This window comes from Mus caroli, unplaced genomic scaffold (assembly GCF_978045245.1).
Source record: "Mus caroli unplaced genomic scaffold, Mus_caroli_1 scaffold_1, whole genome shotgun sequence".
NCBI lineage: Eukaryota > Metazoa > Chordata > Mammalia > Rodentia > Muridae > Mus > Mus caroli.
Genome location: NW_028227256.1, coordinates 52,059,919 through 52,084,283, shown reverse-complemented (window position 1 = coordinate 52,084,283; position 24,365 = coordinate 52,059,919). Strand labels below are relative to the sequence as shown.

General features: G+C 39.7%; 1 protein-coding gene across 1 annotated transcript in view; it reads right to left on the bottom strand.

Moving 5' to 3' along the window:
* Positions 1 to 3,669: 3,669 nt before the first annotated feature.
* Positions 3,670 to 24,365, bottom strand: part of Mob4 (MOB family member 4, phocein) — a 21,893-nt gene continuing 1,197 nt past the window's right edge. Inside the window, exons 2-8 of the mRNA XM_021173581.3 lie at positions 20,456 to 20,518; positions 12,070 to 12,170; positions 8,972 to 9,014; positions 8,700 to 8,786; positions 7,564 to 7,643; positions 6,677 to 6,788; positions 3,670 to 5,095 (exon numbers count right to left, since the gene is read on the bottom strand). Of these exons, the coding sequence (XP_021029240.1) occupies positions 4,964 to 5,095; positions 6,677 to 6,788; positions 7,564 to 7,643; positions 8,700 to 8,786; positions 8,972 to 9,014; positions 12,070 to 12,170; positions 20,456 to 20,518 (618 nt within the window). The 3' untranslated portion in view covers positions 3,670 to 4,963. The remainder of the gene's footprint in view (positions 5,096 to 6,676; positions 6,789 to 7,563; positions 7,644 to 8,699; positions 8,787 to 8,971; positions 9,015 to 12,069; positions 12,171 to 20,455; positions 20,519 to 24,365) is intronic.

Sequence of the window (24,365 nt, the reverse complement as noted above, 5' to 3'; positions counted from 1 at the left end):
CCTCTAGCATCCCTTCATCTTTGGGGACTTGAGATAGCTATGTATCCCATATTGTCCTGAAAGTCTCGATGTAGACCAGGCTGGCCTTGAGCTCAGAGACCCACCTGCCTCTGCCTTCTGAGTGCTGGGATTAAAGGCCTGTGTCACCATACCCAGTCTCCATCTCTGAACCTGCATCTTGGCACCTGAGCTGCAGTGAGCTGTCTACAGGGCTCTACTATCTTTGCCTCCCAGTGCTGGGATCATGTGACACTAAACCCAGCTCTTAAGTGAGTCCTAGGAACTTGTATTCATACCCTCATGCTTGCACTGAGCATCTCTGAGCCCTAGCTTCCCGTGTCCCTTGTTGAGACCATCCTGCTTGCCACATAGCTCCAGCTGGCCTAGAATTCTCATCTTCCTACCTCACCGTCCTGAGTTAACTAGGCATGTGCCATCATAGCCTGCTTTACTAAAAGCTTAACCATGAGGTTGAGGGCTGTCAGTTCTATTGCAAAATGAATTTGACCAGTCAATGGATGTCTACAATACAGTATTACTAACAATACAATCATGATTTTCTACTTATCTTACTTAGATACTAAAATATCAAGTCATTAAGAATTTAACTGAGAGGCTGGAGAGATGGCTCAGCAGTTAAAAGCACTGGCTGCTCTTTGAGAGGACCCAAGTTCAATTCCCAGCACCCACACAACTGTTCAGTTCACAACTGTAACTCCAGTTCTGGAGAATCTGGCACCCTAGAACAGACATGCAGGCAGAACAATCAATAAACAAACAAACAAACAAATAAATATTTTAACCGAGAAGGCTGGGCATGGTGGTGCATGTCCCTCACCCCAGCGCTCCGCAGCAGAGGCAAGCAGACCTCTTTAAGTTCAAAGCAAGGATGGTCTATATAGCAAGTTCCAGGACTGCCAGAGCTACAAAGAGAGCCTGTCAAACAAACAAACAAACAAACAAACAAACAAACAAAGAGGAAAGAAAGGAAAGAAAGGAAAGAAAGAAAAGAAAGAAAGAAAAGAGGAAAAGGAAGAGGAAGAGAAAGAGGAAAAGGAAAAGGAAAAGGAAAAGGAAAAGGAAAAGGAAAAGGAAAAGGAAAAGGAAAAGAAGCGAGAATGGGACAAAGGTAGGGAAAATATGAATTTGCCAAACACAGTAGTGGCATACATACAAGTCCAGCACTTGGGAGGTAGAGGCAAAATAGGGAGCTCAGGGCCAGTCTGTGCTACACGAAACCTATCTTACTCCTCACCTTCCCCCAGGAATTTAACCAAAAAACTGTTCTAGAAATGAAAATTTAACATTTGAAGCCAGATAAAACAAAATGGGCACACCCACACGGCAACATAAGTGGTTAAGGAGAGGAGAAAGAGTGGACTGTCAGTTTTCTTATGCGTGTTTTCCCTGCTGCCTATATGTATGTGCACCATCTGTTGCCAGCGGAGACTGGGAGAGGGAGGTCCTATCTCTTGGAACTGGAAGTCTGGGAGGTTTTGAGTCACAATGTAGTACTGACAACGATCCTGGGTTCTCTGCAAGGGCAGTTAAGCACAGTTAAGCGCCCTTCTCCAGCCCCATCAACATGGTCTGTATGAAAAAGAATATATACAGCTTTTAATTTTTGAGACAGTCTCACTCTGTAAACCAGGCTAGCCTGGAACACAATAAATATAGCTCAAGTTGGACTTGAATTTTGAGCTTTCTGTCTCAGCTTCTCAAATTCTGAGATTTCAAACACTCAGCCATCTTATCTAGCAGGAGAATCCAACTTTAACTTCTGAATCTCTGTATAGGCTCTGTATACACACCAAGACCACTGTATGTGTTAAGTTATAACACTGACTTTGCACTTCTCGTAGGACACTTACTCTGTAAGATCATTTGCCAGAGCCAGGCTTCATAACCTCGTGTGTGCATGTGAAGGCCAAAGGGCATCTCTGTAATGTCCCTTGGTGGCATTACACTCTGTGCTGTTTCTGTATGTCACTGTGGTTTGGGGTTTTGGTCAGTGATTATTACTGGCCTGAAACTGACCAAGTCGCTAGGCTGTCTAGCACACAAGCTCATCCACTGGCCTCAAATCTGCCTCCTCTACAGATGACAAGCATGCGACCCTGGTACTGGGGAGCCAACTCAGGCCCTCAGGTTTTGGGTTTTTTGTTGTTGCTGTTTTGAGACAGGGTTTCTCTGTGTAGCCCTGGCTGTCCTGGGACTCACTCTGTAGACCAGGCTGGCCTCAAACTCAGAAATCCGCCTGCCTGTATGTTTTCATTTCTTTGGGGGCTAGCACATGCCAGAATGTGTGGAAATTAGAGGACAGCTGCAGGAGTCCGTTCTCTCCTACTACCATGTACATCCCAGGGACTGAACCCAGATCATCAGACAGACAGAAGGGCCCTTACCCACTGAGTCATCTTGCTAGCTGCTCTCTCCATTCCTAGTTTTCCTGACAGTTAGCCTTAATTTTTAAAAACTTGGATTGTGTGTGGGTAGGTGCATGCCAGCCATGGTATGCAGAGGTCAAAGGACAACGCGCAAGAGTTGTATCTCTCATGTAAGGTTCTCTCCATGTAGGTTTTGGGGATGAAACTGAATCCACCAGGCTTGCTAGCAACCACTTTTACCTGCTGAGCTATCCTGCTGGCCCCATGAGCTGCTGAGACATGATCTCATGTAGCCCAGACAGGCCCTGTGCTCAGAGACCTACTTGTCTCTCCCTCTCTCTGCTGGATTGAAAGTGTGCCCCACCACTCTGGCTCCAGCCACTTTTTAAACTACTACTCATGTATATATGCATTTTCAAAATTATGTAACTAGTATTAAAACACACACTGTCTCACTGAGATCTTATGCACAAGAGTTAGTGAGGTGTCAGTATGAATACAAAAGCAAGAATACAAACTGATGCTTTTGCAGACTTACGATCAATTTCAAACATACTACAGGGAGGGTGGAGTAAGTATAAAAAGAAAACCATACTTTATTTTCCTGTTAACACTAAGCCATATATTCACAAAGTGTTCCAATTACTCAGTCACATCCACAACCCAATCACTACCTTAACTGTTCCCTGAGAAACAGTCAAATGACAGAAACCCACCGTGAGACTCCAACTAGAGAACAGCAACATTGCTATACTATGTATAATTTATGAACTTAGTATAGGTTAGTCTCTCAGATATTTACCAGGTTTATTTAAAACTTACTAACCCCAATGATTTATGGTGACAGTAATATAAACACCTAATTTCAGTCAATGTTCTATTCACTTCGAACATAACTTCTTAGAAGATAACTGTGGGCTCAGATACAGTGATGACCGTGACCACTGGCACAGCACAGGCTCTGACAGGCGTCGACTCTACACACACTCTCAGTGTGCTGTCATTTCCCAATTTGTCTGTGTATACTTGTCTTATAATACAATACAAATCATTTCTTCAAATAATTAGAAAAACAAACAAGATGAATGCATTTTTCAATTTCATTTGCAAATAGCTCTTAAATAAAAAAGAAGTTTCTTTTGTTAAATTGGTAAAGATGGCTTCAGCTGTCCCAACTGCACAGGTCTCTATTCTGTCTTAGTGCCTTGTTACAGTGTGGCATAGAGACCTCAGCGTTTAATGAGAAACTCCACTAATCATGTCATGTTATGTAAGTCTGCACTTAAATTCTTTTTTTTTTTTTTTTTTTTTGGTTTTTCGAGACAGGGTTTCTCTGTGTAGCTCTGGCTGTCCTGGAACTCACTTTGTAGACCAGGCTGGCCTCGAACTCAGAAATCCGACTGCCTCTGCCTCCCAAGTGCTGGGATTAAAGGCGTGCGCCACCACCGCCCGGCTGCAATTAAATTCTTAAGACGATGAAATAAGAAATCAAAGTATGATCACTTATCAACACCACTTAACCTGTGAATTATCGTAAATAGTCTTATGTGTGCATATACTTCAAATAATAAGCTTTTAAGGAGGGAGAATAAAATTAATACACTATCTTTTTTTCATATCTATTTAATGCTGCCTAGGGTTAGGTGAAAAGATTAATATTACTAAAAGGAAAAGTCAAACTATATTAAGGACTATTTTCTAAGTAGTTACAACAATTTCAAAAATCAAAGGTAGGCAGTACAGTTTTCCTGTAGTGTAACGTCACTGCTAGTATGAGGTATGCTCTGTAAGCAATTAATACAAATATAAATAGGGAAGCGCCATCACTAACCATAGTTTGGTAAATAAATTTCCTGACTAGTGTACTTCCCAGAGGACTAAGGGAAACAAGAAGGGGCAAGTCCATGGGACATCAGGTTTGTGCCTTGTCATTGTCACCATGGACTTAATGATCCACTGTCACGAAACAGGCAATGTTTCCAAGTACACTGGCCTGGAGTACACTTGATGTCGAGGGAGCTTAAGTATCACTAACAGCTCCTCGGGTTGCTCTGAACATATACATGATCGGTATGCAGATCAAATGCTATAAACAGAACTTTTAAACACTTTTATCTCATTTTGGAAAAGTTAACAGTACAGATGGAATACTACTGAATTTTCTAAAATTAAATTAAATTAAAACTTAGGGATGAAAACAAAGCAAATATGATCTCTTTAGTACTTGTTAGGTGCTTGTGTGAAACACAAGCTCATTCTTCTATAGATTTGAAAGGACTGTGATCCAATGATTGTTTAGCAGCAATTTTACCAAACTGTAAATTCTTTTATTAACAGGCATTATAAACAGATAATACTAAACTTATTTAAAAACCATGAGTGCCACACCAGTGAATATACAGCTCATGAATAACTTAAAATGTATTTCCCATTTAAAAAGGCAACACATAGCATACAAAACCCTATACTAAACAAATAGGCTATAATATGGATACATGATTGATGTGTCTAAAATGATATATATACAGTACATCATTGTTAATTATGTGATCAGTACATTGTTCTACGTGATTCCTTCATGCTTCACTTTCCCCAGAAACTGAGTTCTGAACTTCCTCTTCTAAAATTGGTACAATCAGGTTATCCTTCGACATCAGATTATATTTCATCACAAATTTGGTAAACCGATGACATAAAAATGTTTCATTCTGTAGAAAGAAAGGAAAAAAAGTCATTTACTATCCAAAATCAATAGGCTAGATAGAAGTAATATCAAAACACTTTACTGCTATCTTGACAAGAATGTATTACGATAATTTTTGACATACCATACTGGTTAGCTTTCTGTTGACTTGACACAAGCTAGGGTCATCTTGGAAGAGGGTATCTCAATTGAGAAAATGCCCCACAAGATTGGGCTTTAGGCAAAGTCTGTTGGCATATATTCTTGAGTGATGTACAAAGTGCCATTCCTAGGCAGATGTTACTGGGATGTATAAGATAGCAGGTTGAGCCTTTAATCCCAGCACTCAATCAGGGGGATTTCTAAGAACTCGAGGCCCAATGTACTACTCAGCTATTAAAAACAATGACTTCATGGAATCCTTAGGTAAACGGATGGAACTAGAAAATATCATCCTGAGTGAGGTAACCCAGTCACAAAAGAACACACATGATATACACTCACTGATAAGTGGATATTAGCCCAAAAGCTCGGAATATCCAAGATATAATTCACAGACCACATGAAGCGCAAGAAGGAAGACCAAAGTGTGCAATGCTTTTGTCCTTCTTAGAAGGGGGAACAAAATACTCATGGGAGGAAATACTGAGACAAAGTGTGGAGCAGAGACTGAAGGAAAGGCCATCCAGAGAATGCCCTACATGGGGTTCCATCCCATATACAGTCATCAAACCCAGACACTATTGTGGATTCCAAGAAGTGCCTGCTGACAGGAGACTGATATAGCTGCCTCCTGAGGGGCTCTGCCAGTGCCTGACAAAAACAGAGGTGGATTCTCTCAGTCAACCATTGGACTGAGCAAAGGGTTCCCAATGAAGGAGCTACAGAAAGGACTGAAGGAGCTGAAGAGGTTTGTAATCCACAGAAAGAACAATAGCAACCAAGCAGCCCCCCGAGCTCCCAGGGACTAAACCACCAACCCAAGAGTACACACGGAGGGACCCATGGCTGCAGCCGCACATGTAGCAGAGGATGGCCTTGCTGGGCATCGGTGGGAGGAGAGGTCCTTAGTCCTGTGAAGTCTTGATGCCCCAGTGTAGGGGAATTCCAGAGCAGGGAGATGGGAGTGGGTGGGGAGCACCCTCATAGAAGTGGGGGGTGGGGGTGTGGGTGGGTAGGGAGTTTCTGGGGAAACTGGGAAACGGGATAATATTTGAAATGTAAATAAAGAAAATATCCAATAAAAAAAAAAAGAAAGAAAGAAATTCTTTAACAACTGAAAGAAAAAAAAAAAAAGATTTTTGAGGCCAACCTGGTCTACATACTGAGTTCCACGTTGGTCAAGGTTATATAATACCTTATCTCAAAAAAACAAAACAAAACAACAAAAAGAAATCAGGCTGAGGAAGCCAGGAGAAGCAAGATAAGCAGTAGTAGTCCTCCATGTCCTCTGCTCCATTTTCTGCCTCAAGTTACTGCCCTGACTTCCCCAGTAATGGCGTGTAACCTAAGAGTTGTAAGTAGCAATAAACCCTTTTCTCCCCAAGCTGTTTTTGGTCATGGTCTTTAGCACAGAAATATTAAGCAAGCTGAAACACATACTTACTTCATATTCATCAAATATCTGCCGGTGATGAAAATAGGCATGTGAAAATATTCTATAAATCCTACGGCACACTGATCCTAGTTTTGCTACAGATGATTCTTTTATGCTAACCCTAAGAAAAGAAGAGAAACCAAAAGATTCACAGGTTGGACAAAATGTTAGAAACATCCAATCCAATCTTCTCGATTCCCAAGTCTGTACTGGTTATACCCAAGGCAGAGCAGCTGGATAAAGGCTCCCTACAGTGCTGTAAGTGTAAGTACACATGTGTTAGTGTAAGCGACTTCCATCCATGTATCTAAACCACCCTAATCATATTTACTGTGGCAAAAGATGGGGCGGGCTGCAGAGAGAGGGAGAGAGGAAGAGGAAGAAAACAAAGAAAACAGAAGGGGGCCTGCTGGGAAGAGTTTTGAAAGGGGTGAGTGAGGTAAGAGGGCAACAGAGTGAACAGTATCAAAACACAGTGTATATGATAAATGCATGATATTCACGCATGTCATAACGATGCCACTATTATGTATAATATATGTTAATGTTTTGCTACAGGCAAAAATAAGGAAAAACAAGCAGTCTCCCTTAAGCAAGTCTGCTCCTTTGTTTTATCAGGGGAAGCAGATTCTACTGCTTGGTGAGAAGTGGCCTAGAGAAGGAGCAGCGTGGAACAGCGTGGAGCAGGAGGGATTATAGTGACTAAACTAGTCTATGAGTGGAGGGAGACAAGTTCTGATGTTTAACCACAACCTTAATTTCAAACTCAATCTGAACAAGTCAACTATATAGTTATAAAAAAATTATAACCAAAACCCTAACTTTAATTTTCAAACATCAATCTTTTAAATGAAACCCAAAAAAAGCTGAATCCCATGTTTAAAGATTTTGTTTACCTGCTGGGAAAATATTTATTGCTATTCAGAAGACATGCAGCACCATCCAGTGTGTGTCTTGTATAATCTATGGCAGGACACTAGAAAAGAGAAAATTGAATTCATTAACAAAAGGCCTCTCTTTTCTTAGGGAATATTTTCTAGTTTTCCTTACCACAGTAACCAAATGCTTGACAGAAGCAACATAAAGAAGGAAGGTTTCTTTTTAGAGGTTTTAATCCACCATGGTGGGAAGACTGTGGAGGGAGGAATCATCAACTCACAGCAGACAGGAAGCAGGTCGACAACAGGAAGGGGTGAGGTGAGAAAATGCCCGTCAGAGACCACCAATCTCCAGCATCCTGCTTCTAAATAAATTCAGCCTTCCCATTTTCTCCATCTCTCAACACTGTTCAAACTTTATATCTATCAGGGTATTAAACCATTTATTATGTCAGGGCTCTCATGATTCAATTATCTGTAAATGCTCTCTGATATACCTTATACTTTATTCATCTCCAAACCTGTTCTCAATCCAATCAAGAATACAATTAACCATGTCAGGTATCTTATTCTAAAGACACAAACGTACTCGAAGAAAAAGTGTCTTCTGTGCCGGGCATTGGGTGGTGGGGGAGGAGAAAGGGGATCTCTAGGGCTTGCTGGCTACCAGCCTAGCTCCAGGTTCAATGAAAGACGGGCCTCATGGGAGTATAGGGTTATGGACTTCTCTAGTCTCCACAGGTGCATGTACACACATGTACACAAAACTACACACACATCACACCCACAGATATTAAACAAATTCAGCAGTGTTAAGTATAATATCGTATAACTACACCCACTACATTCCACAATATTTCTGTTCATATATGGATATGGAATGTTCCCCAAGGGCTTATCTACTGAAGATGTGGGTCCCAGCTGGCCAGTCTCTCAGGAGTGGTAGAAACTTCGGGAGATGAGGCCGAGTTGGAGGAAGCAGGCCATGAGCAGTGTCTTTGAGGGCACTGGGCTCCTGACTCTTCATTCTCTTTCTTGGATGCCATGTAAGCAGACTTGCTTCCCTAAATGCTCCCATCTGAGATGTTTGGCCTCACTTCAGGCCCAAAGTAATGGTGCCAAATGAGCAGGTACTGGAAGCTCTCAATTCTCACCTCTTTTGGAGTTTTATGAGCTGCACAAAGAAAAATCCATTGTTCAGTTGCTGTCATCTGAGTACAGGTATCTGGATGGCATTCACTCTGTTAAAAATAAATTTATTTTTTTAATATGTAGAATGATAATGGAAAAATGGTCATTTGGGGTATAATATTTCTATATAAAATATAAAAAGGATAATAGGAAACACTGGAAAAATCTAAGCATACAAAATCATTTTTAAAAATGAGAACTTTGAATTATAGCTTTAACATAAAGAAAATACTACCTGAAGTTTGACAGCAAGTCCATTTAGTTCAAGGCAGAATTGCCTAAAAATGCAAAAAGCACATTTATTATCCAGGCTTTGTGTATTTTCTTCTTTTATTTTTTAAGGTGGCCAAGCTGGTTATTACCCTTTTATACAATAAAAATCTGTTTAATTTTTCTGGATAGTACTTAGAAATTTCACCAAGACTCTAGGAAAACATGTACTTTTTGACTGAGAATCTACTGTAATGCAGTTTTCAGAACTGTATACAGTTATGTTACAAAGGTGTTCACATTCACCGCGCATATGTGGTAAGACTTCGGATTATGATCAACTGAAGGATAGGAAGTTGTTGATATGTATGATTAAACATGAAAGATGTTTTAGTTATATAAAAATTATGTAGGTGTTTTCTATGTACAATTACACACACAAAAAAAGTCTAAGCCTTTTTTATAGATTAAACTTTCATACTTAACCAACCAGATATGGTAGTGCACGCCTTTAATCCCAGCACGCAGGAGGCAGAGGCAAGTGGATTTCTTGAGGCTAACCACACAGACAAATCCTGTCTTGAGACAAAAACAAAAACCTACAACAAACACTAAATCATGCCAGGTGAGGTGAGTGGTGACAGGACACAGATGTATCTCTGTGGGTTCAAGGCCAATCTGTTCTATATAATGAGTTCCCAAACAGCCAGGGTTACATAGAGAGATCCTGTCCCTAATCCACCCCCCTCCAAAAAAAGAAGTCAGGACTAATACACCAGGTGGGCATGGTGGCCCTTGTGAAATTCTTCTATTTTGGGTTGTGAGCCTAGCCTTTAACGGCTGAGCCGTCTCTCCAGCTCCCTTGTGAAATTCTAACAGTTAAAAGGTAGAGAAGGAGGATGCCCTGAGCAAGCTAGTTCAATGGTAGACTATGTCTTAACAAATAAGGGAGCGAGAAATCAAAGAAGAATCTCCATACCAACTTCAGGTCTCCACATGAATATGCACATCCAAACTCATACACACATAAACATACAAGCAGGCATGCGCATACACATGAACGCACACGCATGGTTCCTTGTACACATATCCATGAGGGAATACACACACACACCACCACCACCACCATCACCACCACATAAAATAACCAGAGAAGGAGCAGCAACTACAAAGTCTGGGCTGAGACCATGACTAGTAAGAAAGAGCACTAGTGAACCTAGTGTGTGTGCACAAGGTCCTAGGTTCACTTCCCAGCACATCAAAATATAAATAACAGAAGTTTCAAAAGCTATCCTACAATGTACAAAATTTAAGTTCTTCATTTCACTACTGTTTACATGCATAGATGAAAACATATCAGAATGTATGTAATACATACATCTTGAATGTATGAATGTAACTTCCTGACTTTTGTTAGAATTTCCAAGATATTCTTTTTTTCTAAAACTAAAAACTGTAAAGCTTATACAAAGTCTAAAATCCATTTACTACTCTTTTTTTTTTAAATTGGGTATTTATTTCATTTACATTTCCAATGCTATCCCAAAACTCCCCCACACGCTCCCCCACTCCCCTACCCACCCCATTTACTACTCTTAAAAATTGTTTTGAGAGAGTCTCAGATAGCCCTTAAACTAGATATGCAGCTGAGGATGACTTCAGCTCCTGCCTTCACTTCCCAAGTACTAAGATCAGCCAGGCCTGGTTCTCAACAGTTTTTAATATACTAAAAATAAAGGAAATTATAATGAATGTCAGACAATTTTAGGTAGACATTTGATGTAAGACAATCCTCTGTAATAAAAATAAATGTATTTTATAGTTGTCACACTATGAATGTGTCCACTCTAAAAACCCTACCTATGATATGTATTCCACTCTATCAAGGTAGAGTCACTAGAGTTTCTTCATCAAACAAAAGCACTCTGGTTCCCCCAAAAATGCAATATTAAAGCCTTATATTTAGAAGATAAAACAGGTTACCGAAAAGAAAAAAAAGAAAAAAAGACATATATGAAACTAATTAATTAAAATCACTATTTATTTAAGCGTACTTTTATGTATCGCTTTGTTTATCTGATATAGATTGCCACTATGTAGTACCTGCTGGCAGGTTGGCCTTAAACTCACAGAAATCTGGCTTTGTCATCATGCCCAGCCTACGTAAGTATATTTTAATGGAAGAAAACAAAAAGCAAAGGATACATTTTTATTTTTTTATAATTTTTACTTCCTTTCCTGGGTAATTCTATGCTTAAGACTATAAAAATAACACTGTGACAGAAAGATAAATCATACTAAAATGACACCATTTTTTTTTTCCGAGACAGGGTTTCTCTGTATAGCCCTGGCTGTCCTGAAACTCACTTTGTAGACCAGGCTGGCCTCGAACTCAGAAATCCGCCTGCTCTGCCTCCCAAGTGCTGGGGTTAAAGGTGTGCGCCACCACGCCCGGCAATGACACTATTTTTGATCACCTGTCACTGACCACTACTTCACATCAGCAAACTGTGTTTTATGTGGTTCTGAGTTGACTAAGAGGTAACAAAGATTGGCAATGATAAGCATAAGCTTATAGAGTCCAACTAGCTCATTTGGCAGTGCTGCAAATATAACCTGGCAAAAGCACAAAACTGACAGCTTTAAGTCAATCTACTACAGAGCTAACACAATGAAAAGACAATCCAGAGCTAAAATCCACACACCCTACCATGATTACGAGCCTTTCAAAGGGGCACCTTTTCCTAATCACAGAGGTTCAATAAGAGCTATTAGGAGATTTGGATCGTTATAACTCAGTTGGAATTAACAATAATCATTCGAATGCTTGTAATTCTAATTCTAGCACTCAGGAGGCTGAAGTAGGAGATCCGTGCCAGCTGTGACACCACTTGTCTTCAATCCTAGCACTTGTAGGAGATGGAGATAAGTTGATCAAGTGGACGGATCAAGGCCTGGGCTACTACATGAGAACTTGCCTCAAAATAGCCAAAAGACACAAAGAAAACCTGTTCTGCTTTATACAAAGTTTACTTGAGTCATAATTTTCATTAGAAGGTACTTATTATTAGTGTATTAATACTAGAACTGTTAGCACTATCCTGAGATTTCCTAAAGACCTACCTTAAATGTTCATACTTCCATACACCTTCATCTTGGCCTTCAGGTGGTTCAAGAATTTTGTCAATATTGGAGCAGTCTGCCCTTATGTTCTGTTGAATGTACTATAAAGAAAGAAGTTCTTATGGTTAATTAAATTATACTGGATGTTAAATTTCATGCTAAGTATGTTTAATATTTTTTGGTTTTTGAGACTGTGTAGCTCTGGAGGTTCTGGAATTTGCTATGTGAAAGGAACCATGGAGTTGGCTTTACTTAGCTGCCTTGACAGGCATATGTCATAGGTTTTTCAGGTTAGGTCCTGGGGCACAATGTGCCTTGCAGTTCCTGAGAGACCAATGCACTCCCTCAGGTAGTAAAGTGCTCAGTCACTCTGTATGTTCCCTTAGAAGTTATAGCAGCATAGAAGCTTGACAGGACAGTTGGTCTTTAGACATTAATCATTTTTACCCTGTAAAGTCTGCAAACATCATTGTATCCTGACAACTACAAATGTAAAGATCCTGGCAATTGCCACCATATTCTCTTTCTAATAAAGGTATAAAAAGTCTGACTACTCCAAATAAAATTGCCACAGCTTAAGTCTTGCTGTGGACTCTCTAACCAGCCTCATTCCTCATGGCCATATTAGGTGACCAAGGCTGGCATTCAATTCAGAGATCAGTCTGCCTCTGCCTCCCAAGTGCTGGGATCAAAGGCGTGCACTACCAAGGCTAGACTGAACATCAACTCTTCGCCTTCTTAGTAATGAAATTACAGACATGTGCTAATACACTAGATTTGAGTTCCAATGTAAACCCCTTGCATTGTGAGGACTTGTGAGGGAATGGGTTCTCACTATGCCGCCCAGCCTGGCCTAGCACTCAAGTCATCACTGCACCTCAGCCTCCCATGAGATGCTAATATGGGCACATGATGCCTAGAATTTTTTCAGATTTTTTTCCAGCTCATCCTAATGGTATTAAGTTGTAATGCTCTTAAGTATATGCAACTAATCTGAACCCTCTCAAATCCCACACAATAATTCTTTCCAAATCTCCCCTCCTTCAACATATACTCATGTTTAAATCTAAAACTCATTTTTAAAATTACCTTTTACTTTTTGATATTATAATAAAATTACATTATTTCCCCCGTTCCTTTTCTCCTTCCAAACCCTCCCATACCCCCCCTTGCTCTCTTTCAATTTCATGGCTTTTTTCATTGTTACATACATTTATGTATACTCATATATGTTCTTAAATACATACATACAACCTGTTCAGTATGTTCATAGCTCATTTTTATTGTACTCTACATTATTACACTTTTCAGTCCTGTGGTTTAACAAATAAATGTGGCGAGCCCACAGTGTATTGGTATCCTTTCTCAACCATTATGTACACATTTTACATCTCAGTCCTGCATCCAGCTTTCATAGTCTCATATTTCAAACATTTTTATTACTATTATTTAATTATCTGTATGCTAACCTGTGGTTAATGATCTTTTGGTATTACTATTTTAAGTAATGAATTATTATGCTCATATAAGATAGCAAATAAAATTCACAAATATTATATGTTCTGAATATTTAACTGATCAGCCATTTTCTTATTTCTTTCTCCTCAGGCCCCTATAACAATATTGGAAATGGGCCAATTAATATTGGTCTCTGACTATTCAAGTAAAAGAGAAGTCATTGTCCATCCCAAAGACAACTATACAAAGAATCAACAAAACCCAGAGCTGGTTCTTTGATGAGTCCTTAGCCAAACTAACTAGAGGGCACAGAGACAATATCCAAATTAACAAAATCAGAAATGAAAAGGGAGACATAGCAACAGAAACTGAGGAAATTCAAAAAAATCATCAGATCAAAAGCCTATAATCAACAAAAATGGAAAATCTGAATGAAATGGATGAATTTCTAAACAGATACCAGGTACCAAAGTTAAATCAGGATCAGATAAACCATCTGTACTGACTAGTTTTGTGTCAACTTGACACAGCTGGATTTATCACAGAGAAAGGAGCTTCAGTTGAGGAAATGCCTCCATGATATCCAGCTAATAGGCATTTTCTCAATTAGTGATCAAGAGGGAAAGGCCCCTTGTGGGTGGGACCATCTCTGGGCTGATGGTCTTGGGTTCTATAAAAGAGCAGGCTGAGCAAGCCAGGAAAAGCAAGCCAGTAAAGAACATCCCTCCATGGCCTCTGTATCAGCTCCTGCTTCCTGACCTGCTTGAGTTCCAGTTCAGACTTCCTTCAGTGATGAACAGCAATGTGGAAATGTAAGCTGAATAAGCCCTTTCCTCCCCAACTGCTTCCTGGTCATGATGTTTGTGCAGGAATAGAAACCCTGACAAAGACACCATCTAAATAGTCCCATAACCCCTAAGGAAATAGAAGCAGTCATTAAAAGTCTCCGAACTAAAAAAAGCCCAGGTCCTGATGGTTTTAGTGCAGAATTCTATCAGACTTTCAAAGAAGACCTAATACCAATACTTCTCAATATATTCCACAAAAACAAAAATAGAAGGAACACTACCAAATCCATTCTATGAAGCCACAGATTCGCTGATACCTAACCACACAAAGAGCCAACAAAGAGAACTTCAGCCCAATTTCCCTTATGAACATCAATGCAAAAATACTCAATAAAATTCTCACCAATTGAATCCAAGAACACATCAAAACAATCATTCACCATGACCAAATAGGCTTCATCCCAAAGATGCAGAAATGGTTCAATATACGGAAATCCATAAATGTAATTCACTATATAAAACTCAAGGAAAAAAAAAACCACATGATCATTTTATTAGATGCTGAAAGAGCATTTGACAAAATCCAACACCCATTGATGATAAGTCATGGAAAGATCAGGAATTCAAGGCCCATACCTAAACATAGTAAAAAGCAATATACAGCAAAGCAGTAGCCAACATCAAACTAAGTGGAGAGAAACTTGAAGCAATCCCACTAAAATCAGGGACTAGACAAGGCTGCCCACTCACCCCTCTACGTATTCAATATTGTACTCAAAGTCCTAACCAGAGCAATTAGACAACAAAAGGAGATCAAAGGAATACAAACTGGGGAGGAAGAATTCAAAATATCGTTTTGCAGATGATATGATAGTATACATAACCAAAAAATTCTACCAGAGAACTCCTACAGCTAATAAAAAATTTCAGCAAAGTGGCTGGATATAAAATTTAACTCTAACAAATTGGTGGCCTTCCTCTACTTAAAGGATAAATGGGCTGAGAAAGGAATTAGGAAAACGATACCCTTCACAATAGTCACAAATAATATTAAATATCTTGGTGTGACTTTAACCAGGCAAAGATATATTCTTAATTAGTTATTGATAGGTGATGGCCTAGCGCATTGTATGTGATGCCTGCACTGGGCAGGTGGTTCTGGGTTCTATAAGAAAGCAAGCAAGCTGAGCAAGCCATGAGGAGTGAGACATCAGCTCCTGCCTCCAGGTTCCTGCCCTGATTAAGTTCCTTCAATGATGATGTACTACAGATGTGGAAGCAGAGGAAGGCAGATCTCTGCGAATCTGAGGCCAGCTAATGCTACGTAGTGAGGTCATGCCCATTAAAAAGCAACAGGCAAAACATCATTCTTTTTGTTATATTTAAACCCTGACCTTTTAATCATAATGACCTAATACTATTTTCTAAGACAGTTTTTAGAAATAATTTGGGGCCATGCGATACAAGTATTACATATAACTGCACACAAAATTATTTTATGGTTTCCAATTTCAGAGAAGATGGGATGAACATATCATCTTTACCTGTGAATGAAAAGCATAACCTGGACTGACTGCACCTGGCTCTGCTATCTAATGTAGTGAGAATTTTGGTTTCTTTAAAAACCCAGTTACAGTATATGAACATGCTTTTGTTTAAACCCCCGTGTGGGTAAGAGGCTGCTTCTCAGTAGGTGATTCCAATTTGCCCTGTGCACTAGGAGGGGCATGATCTTTGCCAGCTGCAGATAGTTAAATTCTAGGGATCCTGGGGAGGGTATAAATGCCAGAGCCCTAAGAGGAGTTAGAGGTGTTCAGAAGAATAAGACAAAGGAGGAGGTGGCTGCTGTTCCCCTCTGCTGCTCTTGGTTGCTGCTGTTGTGGTTTAACCAAAAGAAGTTGGGGATATCCTGACAATGAAGGCTGGACTGACCCCAAGAAATTCAACACCCCTAATCAGCAAAACCTATAGAGGTTTTTGCCCCCTTTCCCCTCTAACCTTCCTCTCCTACCTAGTGTTAGGGGGTTAGAAGGGATTAGGGTGGAATAAGGGGTGGAAGAGAAGTAGAGGTATAAGAATATATAATAAAATAGAAAAAAAAATAAGCACCAAAAATCTGAGGTCTCAGAAACATAAAGAACAGAAGGAACAGATGTCACTGAACTGGCTGTGTTTGCTTATTAACCCCTTCCCCAAAACTGACAAAGATTGAAACTCAAAAGTGAATACTAGGATGCTGAAATAGGTCTGTAACAGTGGTTCCTAACCTACAACAGGGTCACAGACACTTTGGGGGTTGTACAGCACTTTCCAGTTTTGGCTCAGGAGTGAAAAAAGCACATCTTAGATGTGAGGCTGAGTTCTCTTCAGGTTTAAGTAGAAACAGTATCTCTAAGAACCTGAGGGTAAGAGCTCATGACTGCCATCTAACTCCTTCTTTGAGGCACAAAGCATTAGGGTCATCCAATCTCAAACAAAAACCTCCATCCAGAACCCCTGAGTATGGGTATTACACACCTTTGATCCCAGCACTCAGGAGGCAGAGGCAGAGGCAGGTGGATCTCTGTGAGTTTGAGGACAGCATGGTTTACAGAGCAAGTTCCAGGACAGTCAGGGCTACACAGAGAAACCCTGTCTCAAGAAAAAAATAAATAAAACAAGACGTCCAGAACTGTGCCTTGAGACAGGTTATTTGTCTAAACTCTATAGTATTTCATTGTAGCAATGCTGACTAATAGAAAGACTAAAGGAAAAAAGACCAACAGAAATCAACTAGCCACTTCTTTCTCATCAAAAACCATGGAAGAGAGACAGAAAGATGGCTCAGGCACATGACAACTTGAGTTTGATCCCTGAGATCAGCCAGTTGCAAGGAAAGAACCAATCGTCTTCAAGCTATCCTCTGTCCTCTATATGTGTACCCACATATCTCCCCCTAATAAGTGTAATTTTTAAAAATGAAAGAAGTACTAAATGAACTGCCAACCAGAATTCTCTATATTCCAAAATACCCTTAATAAATGAAGATAAAGATATTTTCAAATTAAAGAAAACTAAAGGCAGAGACCACAGTGGTTGCTAGTATTGCAAGGTTCTGGACACTAGCACCAAAAAGAAAACAAGCAAGCAAAAGAAAAGAGAATTCCTAGACAACAAACCATGCTAAAACAAAAACTGCTAAAAAGTTCTTCAAGGAAAGAAAAATAAAAGGAAATGTAAACATTAGAAGTAACAGAAATTACAAGGCAGGGTGGTGCAAATCTTTAATCCCAGAACTTGGAAGGCACAGACAGACGAGCTCTATGAGTCTGAGGCCAGCCTAGTTTCCACAGCAAGCTCCAGTGAGACCATGTCTCAGTAAGATAAAATAACAGTAACTCTCAAGGTGGGTATGATGCCTCATGCCCCTAACTCCAGCTCTTGGGAGGTCAAAATTAGACTGTCATGACTTCAAAGCCAGACCAGGCTAGAGAGTGAAACTGTCTCCTCAAGCCAAAATAAAAGAAACATTGTGTCAGTGAGAGGGCTCATCAAGAAAAGGTGCTCACTTTACAAGTGGAATACCCGGAGGTCAATCTCTGAAACCAACATAAAGGTAGAAAGAGGAGAACTATGTCCTCTGACCTCCATACAAGCACCATGTCCAACATGTACCTTCATACACAGGATAACATATACAGACAGTAAATAATGAAGTTTGTCAAAAAAAAAAAAAAAAGGAAACATTAGGCTACAAATACATAGTTCAATGGTAGAGAAATTGCCTAGTACTTAAGAAGTGCTTAAATTCACTCTTTAGTCCTACCAAAGAAAATATCACTGTCTGACTGGGTTTCAATGAATGTCTACAAATATGTAAGGGGATAAGAAGTAAAATCAGTGAGGAAAGGGGCCCATGTAAGGGTAGTAATAACTAATAATAAAACACTTGATTCTACATAGGTAGACTAAGACTTTAGTAATCTATGCTATCACCAAACAAAGCGCGCGCGCGCGCGCACACACACACACACACACACACACACACAGAGGCATACTCAAAATTACAATTAAAACAATGCTAAAGCCGGGCATGGTGGCACATGCCTTTAATCCCAGCACTCAGGAGGCAGAGGCAAGCAGATTTCTGAGTTCAAGGCCAGCCTGGTCTACAGAGTGAGTTCTAGGACAGCCAGGGCTACAAAGAGAAACCATGTCTTGAAAAAACAAAAACAATGCTAAAAGGGTCAAATAACTTGTCAAAGGGAGAAAAAGTGACTTACAAGAAGAAAAAGACAAATGGAACAAACCGAGGGCTAGGAGTATTAGCTAGTTGATAAGCTACCTGCCTAGCATGAAGCCGTGGCCCAAGTTCAAAACCTAGCACCACATAAACCAGATAAAGTGTTGCATACCTCTAATGCCAACACTAGGAAAGTGGAGGACTGGGAGGATTGGGAAATTGGTCATCCTTGGCTATTACTTCAAGTTTGAGGGTAGCTGGCAAATCATCTCAAAATAAGGACTCCCCGTCCCCCACTACCATCCTACTGGAGAGTAGGCACAGTGGTTAAGGGCACTTGCTGCTCTTGTAGAGGACTGGGTTCAGTTCCCAGTACCCACATGGTAGCTGACAAGAGCTTGTAACTCCATTTCTGGGGCTCCAATGTCCTCTTTTGACCTCTACAGTCTCCTACACCATGCACCTGGTACACAGTCATACACACAGGCACTGAGACACTACACACAAAATAAATTACAAATTTTAAAAGTCAGAGAACTGAAAACAAGCAATAAAAGTTAACCTAAGTCTAAACATATCTGCAAATAACTGTATTAATTTTAAATAATATAGTATAGAAATTAATAGACAAAGACTAATAAAATGAAAAAAATAAAACCCACAGTTCTCTGTTGGTTACAGGAAATTTACTTCAAATGTGATGCTCTAAGAAGGTGAGCTGTCACTCTGGAAATAGCTCAGTGGTAGAGTACTTGCTTAGCATGTGTGAGGCCCTGGGTTTCCTTCCCAGCACAATGAACTCCTCACCCTCCTAAAAAACAACAAAAACCTTACTTAACCTATACCTGATCTAATCTACTTCATACCAATTTCTCTGGGGTTTGCTGTTGTTTTGGCTTTTGTTATGAGTTTTATGGCTTTACAGACATCTTTCTCCTACAGTCCTAGGGAATCAGACTTAGCCCCTCAAGCACACTACACCAGTGCTCTACCACTGAGCACTGCATCCTGCCCCTGTATATCCTAGTTTCTGCCATTCTTTTTTTTTATTATTAACTAAGAACTTTATATGTTTTGATTTTATTTACCCCAACTCTTCCCCTTAATTCTTCCCAGTTCCACCCCACTTCCCTATACCCTCAACTTCATGTCCTCTTTTTAATTTAATAATCCATCAACTTCAATTTGTGCTGTCCATATCCTTGTGGGTGTGGGACTATCCACTGTGTCATGGAGACCTACCAGGAACAATAAATATCCTTAAAGAGAACTAACTCTTCTTCCCTAGAAGCTATCAACCATCAGGAACACTTAAGTTAGCTCCCCACTCGAAGCCAGAATATTGACTGGCTTCATCTTGTGGCCAGCAACCACAATTAACCCCTTAATTTGAACGTTAACAATTAGCCATGAATATTTTTTTTTCACCAAACTCCTGATTCTATTCAATTTGAAAGAACCACCATATAGAAAGTGATTCTCAACAAGAATGTCTAGAAATCTCCCAAGGTGTACTGAAACAAAATATGCTACGGAAGCCCTCCTTGGGAGCCAATGTACAGGAAGGAGTCAGGAGATAGTAGCGATGAGCTAAAGGAAAACATGTCTGTTTTCACATAGAGGGTATCATATGAACTACAATTATAAAAAGATACAGATCTCAAAAATATGTTATCAAAGGTATAGCATTTTATTTCTATTTAGTTATCCTAATTTGTCATTCAATTACTTTTAATTCCTTATATATTCAAATTTCATAACATACTTAATAAAATGAGCTTTGAATGCATTGTTAAATGGCCATTCCATTAACCCAGTGGAATCTGGTTTGTGCCCCTCATACACAACATGGGAATATGCAACTATGCCAAAGATATAAAATGTTTGTTATGAGAGTTATAAAAGAAAATTTTATTACCTGCTGAACAGCAAGTGTACTGTCCATTTCATCAAATGATTCATCAGGCCAATTATAGAAATCCTATAAAAGTAAACTCATGGTTAAAGCACATACAAAGTAATATGAAAGATACAGTAATGCTGCTATAAACATCAAATCTTAATAAACAACCAAACTTCACACCAGAGTAGAAGAAATGCCTTTACAATGGGATTAAATAATCTTCTTAAATGGACATCAATGAACTATACATTGTAATTTTTTTGTAACCACAATCCCTCAAATACATTTCTCATTAATCTTTCCTGGACTGTTTAACTGGAAAGAAAAGTTCATCACTTTTTGTTTACAATTGTTAGATAATACTCATAAAAGTTGCACTTTTATGAGTGCATAAAATAAAAAAATCTCCAAACACACACAAATCAGAGTTTTAAAGAGCTAGCTAGCAATATTGGTGAGCAATTTATAACTTTGTAATACTATTTTAAACAAATAGTATAAATTACTATTCCAGTTACAAATAGAATTTTAAATTTCTAAATAGAAATATGACCCCATCAAAAAATATTTATGTAGGGGCTGTGATGGCTCAGTGGTTAAAATCAATGGCTGCTCTTCCAGAACTAGGTTCTGTTCCCAGCACCCATATGGCAGCTCATCACTGTCTGTAACTACAGACCCAGGGGACCCAGTGCCCTCTTTTGGCCTCTGTGAGCACTACACGTACATGGTGCAGACACACATGCAGGTAACTGCTCAAACACAACTGTAATTAAAATCTGTAAATGTTTTTATTCAGAGCTGCTTAAGATGGACTGGCAGGCATGTGAAAAGCCCTGGATTTAATCCCCAGCATGAAGGATGTTATCCAAATGAATTTCCCTTTCTCTTTCAAGACAGGGTTTCTCTGTATAGCCCTAGCTGGCCTGGAACTGTCTCCTGAGTGCTGCTGCAGTTATGCACTACCACTGCCCAGCTCCATTGTTTTAAAAAAGGGGATATTTTTGTGGCACACCTTGCATTGGTTTTGAATCCCTATTTGATTTTTCAGCAAGACTTATATATCTCACACCTTCCTTTTTGTTTGTTTGGTTGGTTGGTTTGTTTGTTTTTCAGGACTGGACACTGACCTGGGTCTTATATATGTTAGGGAAAAGATCTACTGTTGAGCTCTATTTCCAACCTGTTTTATACTTTTCATTTTCATTAAATTTTACAGACTGGCCTTGAACTTGCAATCTTCCTACCTCAGACTCCTACATAGCTGGGATTACAGGCCTGTGTCCAGGCATGCATGGCTCCTATGTATCTTTAAAAAGCAGCACAAATCCTGGCATAGACCTGGTCTTCTCTAAGCTAAAATGAGCTCAGGAAAGGGGAAGATTATTAAACCAATGACCTATAAACCTTTACTAACCAACAAAAGTTAATTGAGGTTGGGGAAAAAAAACTTCTAAGAATGCAGTGTATAACACCTCATTGATTAAAGTTTAAGAAAATGAAAAGTAGCCGGGTAGCTCATGTCTATAATCCCAGAAGAGAGTAGGAGAATCACTGTTCAAGGCCAGCCTGAGCTACAAAGTGAATTCCAGGCTAGGCAGGGCTACAGTGTGAAACCCTGTTTCAATTCCCTTCCCACAAGAAGAAAGAAGAAAGGAGAAAGGAGACAGAAGACAGAAGACAAAAGAAGAAGAGGAGGAGGAGGAGGAAGAGGAGGAGGAAGAAGGGAAGATTAGCTCAGTGGTTAAGCTGCATTTTCAGAGGACCCAGGTAAGATTCCTATCACCCACAATGTAGCTCACAATTGGCTGAAATTCCAATTCCTGGGCATCTGATGCCCTCTTCTAGCCTGCTCAGGCCTATGCAGGTATGTGGTTCACAGGCAAAACACTCATACATAGAAAATACTTAGTTTTTTAAAAATTAAGGATGGGCTGTGTCGTGGTGGTGGTGGTACATGCCTTTAATTCCAGTACTCAGGAGGTAGAGGCAGGTGATCCAGAAAAGCCAAGGCTACAGAAATCCTGTCTCAAAAAACCAAACCAAACCAACAAACAAAAAGATTAAGAAAGAAGCATATTCCTGGATATAATACATATATTAAGCCATGTGTGGTAGTGCAATCCTCTAATGCCCATACAAGAGGCTAAGACAAAAAAGACAGCCTCAAGTTAGAAACCAGCTTGATCTACAAATCAAGTATCAGGCCAACCAGAGCTAGAAAGCAAGACCCAATCTCAAAAACAACAACAACAACAACAACAACAGATAAATAATTCCAGCACTTGGGAGGTGGAGGATAATCCCTTCATTTGGAATCTAAGGTAGGATTATCAAGAGGTCAAGGCTTACAGAAACTATACAGTGGGTACGAGGACAATCAGGCTTATATGTAAGACTCTACCTCAAAACAAAGTCAATAGTGTTGGCCCACAAAGGAAGGAGGAAGAGGAATTCAAGGTTATCCTTGGCTATACAATATGCTTCAGGTCAGCCTGTACTACATGAGACCCTTTATAAATAAACAAATGAGCAAATATGCATAGTGTAGAAGATATATACACACAGGTATAGGTAGATATGTAAGGAAGCTGTGACAAGGGAGCCAAGAATCCAAGGCCAATCCAGACACCACAGAAAGTTTTACACCGGCCCAAGATAAAAATCAAAAGTGTCTCAAAGAAAAAAAGAAAAAGGAAAAGTTAACACATTATTAAATGTTTTGCCACATAACTATGACATTCCTTAGACACTTAGGAAAAAAGTAAAATCCAGCCTAATGCTCTCACTCACCAGGTGGTGATGACACATGCCTATAATCACAGCCCCAGGGAGGCAGATACAGGTGGCTCTGTGAGTTCCAGGCCACATTTATAAACAAAGAGACAAACAAATGTGCTCATTTAATTCAGTCAATAGATGCTAAAAAACCATCCAAATAGTGTCTATGTTCTGGTCTCACTTTTAAATGTTCTACAGCACATGCCTGACTCTAGCACTCAGGAAAGGCAGCAGGATAAGAAGCCATTCTCAGTCCCTTACCTCTCTGTTCCAGGCCAGCCAGCCTGGGATACAGGAGACAATTCCCTCCCCACCCCCCACAGCAGGAAGCCATGCCACATACTACTCATATGTAACATGGTAACACCGTATACAGCATTTTGGAACAGGCCTATTTCAGTGAAGAAAAGTTATGTGATTAACAGGAAAGGCTGGTTAAAAAGCAGCTTTTTCCTTTAATCCTGTTCTTTTCTATTACATTTTATTTAACCTTGTCATAAGTGGGAAAATGAAAAAGTCTGCACATGACTTACTCATAGCAACGCAGCAGAGGGACATGCTGCAGTGTTTAGTCCGAACAATTTTTCAAAGTTAAAAATTTTTCATCTAAGGATGTAGCTGAGCCATGAATGCATGCTTAAGTTGTGCACTCTTAATTTACCACAGGAAAAGTCCTGGATTTAATCCTAAGAATTTTTTTTAAAGGAAGCCATCACTTAAAAATTAGAAAAAATGTTGCCTATGCACAATAATAGTTATCTGAAAACAAGAACCCTTAGAAAGAAGAGTTGTTAAATAGTAGAAAGTATACATAGTATACAAATTTCCAACCCAATCAAGGCAAACTGACAGCTCATGACTCAATGGTTTTCAAAGCAATTCTCTAGGGCTAGAGATGTAGCTCAATTGATAGGTGTCATTCCCCAACACTGTATAAGTCCTGAATGGTGGTATGTATTGTAATTCTAGCCCCCAGAGTTTCTGCAAACAGGAGGACCTAAGAGTCCAAGGTCACCTTCAACTATATAGTATAATTCGAGGGTAGCCTGACTTTGAGAACCTTCAAAATCCATAATAAATAGCGATTCTCTAAATTGGATGTGTGTGTACGCGGAGGCAGGTGGATCTCAAGAGTTCGAGGCCA